Source organism: Phasianus colchicus, chromosome 15, assembly GCF_987193195.1.
Source record: "Phasianus colchicus chromosome 15, bPhaCol1.hap1.1, whole genome shotgun sequence".
In the NCBI taxonomy this organism is placed as follows: Eukaryota; Metazoa; Chordata; class Aves; order Galliformes; family Phasianidae; genus Phasianus; species Phasianus colchicus.
In genome coordinates, this window is record NC_143450.1 from 16,451,953 (window position 1) to 16,457,952 (window position 6,000).

Here is a 6,000-nt window from a genome sequence, read left to right on the forward strand (position 1 = left end):
TATGAACTCAGAAATTAACGCAAGAATTTTCCTTGGGGGGAACCAAGACTGAATCAGACATGCAATAAATGACCTCGGAAGCCCTGCACCTCAGTACATCCACCTATCCAACAGCAGGCTTTAATATAAAATATTATTTTCACCATTATCCTGTCTCAAGCGAGCTAGAAGAGCTGGAAAAAGTGGATTTGCTTTTTTATTTATTCATGTGTCTGTCTGCTAAAAGACCCGTCCTTCATCAGTCGCTGCACTCCTGTTCTCTGCCAGGAACATAACCATTCACGGGGACAGGGCACTGTCATGGGGAGGTCCCATAGCACAAGTCCTGCTACCAGGAAGCCTGCCTGGTGCTGGTGTTGCTCTTGTACCGCTGGTTCTGCACAGAGTTGCTGCTGCCAGCCTCTGCCAACTGGGGCACCACACCTGGAGAGGGATGCATCAGCCCCTCACAGGGACAAACCCCAACTGAGGGGAAACTGGGGACTTTCGCCATTCGTTTCAACAGAATCAGAACATCACATAAGAAAAAAGAACATTAAACCATTGCTCCGACAGTGCAAGCCAGGATAGGGAGACCTCTATAAAGAAGCAGCTGAGCTGCAGATTTCTTTCATGAAATGCTAAGAGGACAACAGCCTCCCTCCAAAGGATGGAGCAGACCTGGGGAAGGGGCTACAGCAGCAGCAGCAACAGCAGCAGCCAGTCCCAGAGCTCAGTTCATGCTCCTTCAGCTCCTGTCCAGCATAGGGCAGCATTAAAGCTTTGCCCCGGGACCAATCCTCTCCTTCTAACCACTGAAGGAGACTTTCAGCTCTGTGCTTTTTGACCTCATGATACACATTTGGGACCTGTGGCCCCGGGCCAGCAGTAGCTGCACTTTGATCTTGCCCTGCCCAAGGGGACATTTCAAACCCACTGAATGGAAACCAAACTTGAGGAGCTGGGCAGATCTCGGGAACATCTGCATTACTTCCTAGGCCAGCTGTCTCATGGGAGGGCTGTAAGCGTGCAGAGATTTAGAAGGTACCGCCACCCTTTTGCTCCTACATGAGCTCCACTTAGAGAGCTTAATAGCTAAGAAAATGATTTTCCAAAGAAATAGAGACTCTTGGCCCTGTGTTTCTCCCACAAGAACAGGACGTAGCCCAGTGCCTCAGCTTCCTACACAGAACATTTACATCCCGCCAGCCCACACCTCACCGGTGCCTGAACACAGGAGGGATGCAGTGAGAGTGGGAGGACAGAACCCCCCACAACCAAGGCAGTGCACTGAGCAGAGCCCAACCCCTGGCACAGGATGGGGCCATGCAGCCCCTGCTTCACAAACCTATGCACAGAAGGAACTTATAAATGCTCCTTCTAACATTTAACTACCACATGGTACAAGATGTAACAATGCTCAGAAAACCCCCTCGGGTCTCAACTCAATTATACAACTGTAGCAAGAAAAATATTTTAATCTGATCAAAGTGTTAACATGTTTGACCATGTCTGACCTCTAATGTTTGTAACCACCTAAAAGGCTGATGTTCTTACTAAGGATGTACCTTAATTTGATTTAAAGTCATTTGTACTATTTAAAAAAGGATATAGTTTTATGATTTCGTATTTCATTTAGAAAAACAGTTCCTCGATGCGTTAATATTCTTTGGAAGTTTCTTGCAGATTTCTAACCCGAAAATCCCATGTATTCTGCCCTGGGAAACACCGAACTTTTTCCAAGTGTCAGGAGAGCAAAAGCAGACTCGTGCCACACGCGTGACAGCTGAGAGCCAAGTGAGAAGCAGTTCTCCTGGTGCCTTGAAAAACATCAAGATTTCAGATGTGTCTGCAGTCTATGCTGAGATGCTCCTGACCCATTATGCCCAGAGCAGCCAATGGCTATTGATGCTCCCAGAACACTGGAAACCTGAGCTCTGGCTGCCCTGTGCCCAATTCCAGCATTCCCAGCCGTCCTGCTGCCCTCCCTTCTCTCTTTGCCATCTCTGCAGCCACTGATGGATACCTGTGCATGCTCAGAATGGTGCCCATCTGGCTGAGCTGCCCTATAAAGCAGCCTGCGTTGGCAGCCCGCTGCCTGCTGAGCTGGATGCTGCAGCAGGCTGGCTCTGGCCACATCCTGCACTAGGTGGGGGCCCAGCACATCAGCTGGCTCCGCGTTGCTGCTGATGTCAGGTACCCAGACATGCTCAGCGCATCACTCAGGAGCAGCACGTGTAAATAACACCAGTGGGTTTGTTTTGATAGAAGATACAGTTTGGGTTGTGGAGATGGAGGGAGCCCAGAAGGATGCCGGGTGAGCATCACCAGGGCAGGGCCAACCTGAGCAAAACAAAACCAAACTGATGCTACCAAGCAACTAAAACTACAGAACAGCCAGCAGCACTGCAGCGATGCCAGCAGCGCTTTGGGGCAGCTCCAGCACCACTCACAGCACCCCGAGCACTGCAGCAATAATGGGGCTTACTGGTACGGGGCAGGGCAGGGGCTCAGCCTGCAGCCTCAGGGCTGAGTGCCCTCTGCCCTTCTGCACGGTGTTTGTCAAGTAGCTAAGTGCAAAACCTCAGTATCGTGCAAGAGCACACACCTGGGTTCACGTTTTTCATTCTTTGTTTTTCAGGACTCTGAAATTAATCCTAACAGCAAACAACTGTTTCCAGGAAGCCCCATTAACCAAAAATACCAACCATCAAACGCATGCATGACTGCAATCCATAATCCCATCCACTCACACAACCTTCCCTCCAACTCACGCTAGAACATTAATTAAATGCACTTCTGTGGAGGGTTAATATCTGAGATCTCTGGTCACAGATCTGACCTCCTCAATTACTGAAGCGGTCGCCAGATCGCAGCTCGCAATGCACACAGCAGCAATACGTACGAGAGCAATACACTATGGTGATGATAAGATGTACATCATCAACATCAACACAAGAAAAAACGGCTCGGAAATATATACTGGAAGAATTACTGTGCCAACACCAAAAACCAAAGGAATGACCAGCCTTGAGAAAGGGGAAGATTTCTTCCCCTAATATCCGGTAACACATTTTTAGCACAAAACACTGAATTGGCTTTTTAAGCAACGTATGAAACACTGTAGAATCCCAGCAGACCCAACCAACGCTCACAAAGGCCGCAGGTGATTTCGGTGGCTCTCAGGGAATCATTCCCTCTCTGCTGCTCAGTTTTCTCCTCCCTGAGTTCCCGCAGCCTATTCACATCTATCTGTTGCTCCAACAATAACCTCCTGGGTTTTTTTTACACTCTCAAGGGGAAAGGCAATTCACAAACCACAATCTATTTTTCAGCTTAATTGCTAATAAATAGGCCATTGCACTTTGTTGCCCATCTCGTAAGGGTTTAAGATTAAAAGAAATATCCTGCTACAATGAATAGATTAATGCAACTTTAAACTTGAACAGAGAGCAAACTAAATGCGTTTCAATGAGACAAATTTCGTATCATCAATTACAATTCATCAGTAGAGCAGCTTTGTATTTCAGAGGGGTGGAGGGAACACCTGGATCCCAGAAGAAGGGACACAAGATGGGAAACAACAGAAGAGCTGCTTGCTCTGAGAGCGGCGAGGCCGTGTCTTGCCAACACCTTTCCTTGCTCTAAGCTGAAGGCGACTCCAAGATGTAGAGATCCCCCAAAGTGCCCCTGATCTCAGCAGGAGCTGCACCTCCTGTGTCAGCGGGGCAATGCAGGGGTACAGCTACCGTCAGGACCAGCCTCCTCCTGCCTGTGAGCAGGCTGGGGTGGGAGGACAGGGCACTGATTGCCACGAGCAGCATTTTATCCCACTTCATTTCCCATGCCACGATCCATCTATTTCTCACAACGCCAGCTTGAAACCTTTACCTCTCTTAGCAAACCAAGTGCTTACATTGAGGAGGGCATTCTAGATTCTTTTGAGCCTCATTCTTTCATAGCTTAAAAACTAAAATACACTGAATGATGTTCTGTTCTCATCAGCCTATTGTAAATATGGAATAACACCTGAAATGAATGCAGCAATGCTGGCTCCCCTGAAACGACATGAGCACAGCCTCCATGTGCTGCAGCATCGGGAAATTCTAAAGTTCTGGTGGAAATGGCAATGAGCAAAGACAGCTCTTGTACAGAAGTGTTTAGTTCAATTATACATATAGCAAAACTTTTTGTAAGCATTAAATGATACAGAGATGCTAAAGGTGATTTGACACGAGAGGGAAGAACTTTATGGGAAGACTGGAACAGCCATCCAGCTGCACGAGACTGAAAAACCTCCATTGCCATTTCAGAGTTTAAGATTTAAGTTTAAGATCCTCTTTCCGGGTCAGCACCCACAGCTGAGCCCCAACTGGCAGCAGGCCCCAGGCTGGCCATCTCATGAGCAGATACATCAAACTGAAGCTGAGCCACGGGACACAGCTCTGGACCCCAACACCAGCAGCTGCTCACCTCCAGACCCAGATAATGAAAGGGGCATTTCCACATTAAAGCTGAGGATCTGCTTGCTGGCAGCACAAAGGCAAGCCTAGAGAACGGGGTCTGTGAAGAAGCTCCTCCAGTAATTCGGGGAGCATCAGCGCTCACTGCTGAGCATCACTCCCCCTTCCATGGAACAGCACTGGGCATTTTAGACACAATTTGTCAGAAAAAAGCACAGTAGGTGCCCACATGGTACCTGCAGCACAGCTGGGCGCTGAGAGGCCACCAAAGGTCTCAGTAAGGAAAGGATGCACTCACCAGAGGTGACATAGATCCGTTTGGCAGATAGGGGTCTGAGAGCATGAGGAAGGGGTAGCCAGAGTACGCAGATCCTTTATACATCCCTGGGTCCTGGTGCTTCATACCTGCTAAAATCAGAGTTCCCCATCACGATCTGCCTTACGACAGGTGGCTGCTCTGCCTGTCGGGGGGGGACGGAAGAGGTGATGGTGTATTTGTGAGCCTTTCGGCTCTGTAATCCCAAAGGAGCGCATTGTAAGGGTGTGAGGGTCCTGGGGGAGCCCCAGCTCTACCGGGCTGGGAGCGGGGCTGGAGGGGGCCGGGAAGGAGAGAGGAACAGCCACGAGGATCGCCGCCACTAACCATCTTCCATGTGGTCCGGGAGCTTCTCCTGATAAACCCTCTGCGGATCCTGCACGCGGCGGATGGCCTGGATGGGAGGAGAGAGAGAGAAGGGCAGAGCGGGGTTGACGGGGGGGATGGGGGGGGGGGGCGCGGGGCGGGGGGGGCCGTGCGGGGCGGCCGCCTCACCTCGGGGTCCGCGGCGGCGGCGGGGCTGCCGCTGCCCTCGGACTCGTTCACCAGCGAGGACTTGAGATCGGCCAGATCGCGCTCGGTGAAGGCGTTCTCGGGGATCTTCTCCTCCTGCTCGCCCTCGTCCTTGAAGGCCAGCATCTCGTCGGTGGCCCCCAGGTCGTCCCCTCCGCCGCTGCCCAGTTGCGGCATGTCGCTCCCGCCGCGCAAAACTTCCCCGCAGTTTTGTTCTCACCGCGATTCCTCCTCGCGTCCGTCCGCGCGTAGGTTGCTTGCGTTTTGGTTTGTTGTTTTTTTTTTCCTCCTCCTCTCCTTCAATTATTTTGCTTTCGGAAAAAAAGACTTCGCTCCCTCTAAATTTTTCTTTCTAAACTTTTTTTTTTTTTTTCCCCTCTCGAAATTCTAACAAACTTTTTTTTTTTTTTTTCCCTATAAATGCTACCCCGTTCTCCTAAATTCCCTTTCGAATCTCCCTAAAAAAAAAAATAACAACACAAAAATTTCCTTTCTTAAATCTTTTCCTCCCCCCTCTCCCTCCTTCCCTCCCGGCAGCTGGCGGGGGGCTCTGCAGCCTGCAGCCGGGCAGCCGTCGCGGGATGCCGCGCTCGGCGCTGCACCCCCCCCCCCGGTGCCGCCCCCCGGCCCGAGCCCCGCAAAGTTTCTCTGGGAGCAGCGGGCGCCGGCGGCAGCCAGAGGCACGGAGCGCCCGGTGCCTGTGTGCGAGCGCGGCGGCGCGGCGGCCAA

At 51.0% G+C, this 6,000-nt stretch overlaps 1 protein-coding gene across 10 annotated transcripts in view; it reads right to left on the bottom strand.

The window, feature by feature from the left end:
- The window catches only part of TCF7 (transcription factor 7), a 57,759-nt gene extending 51,759 nt beyond the window's left edge, over window positions 1-6,000 (bottom strand). For 4 of the 10 annotated variants that reach the window (XM_031598416.2, XM_031598412.2, XM_031598414.2 and 1 more), the window contains exons 1-3: window positions 5,254-6,000; window positions 5,086-5,152; window positions 4,741-4,850 (exon numbers count right to left, since the gene is read on the bottom strand). In XM_031598416.2, the coding sequence (XP_031454276.1) occupies window positions 4,741-4,850; window positions 5,086-5,152; window positions 5,254-5,448 (372 nt within the window). In that variant the 5' untranslated portion in view covers window positions 5,449-6,000. The remainder of the gene's footprint in view (window positions 1-4,740; window positions 4,851-5,085; window positions 5,153-5,253) is intronic. The other 6 variants (XM_090150805.1, XM_090150804.1, XM_031598417.2 and 3 more) reach the window with 3 other exon arrangements.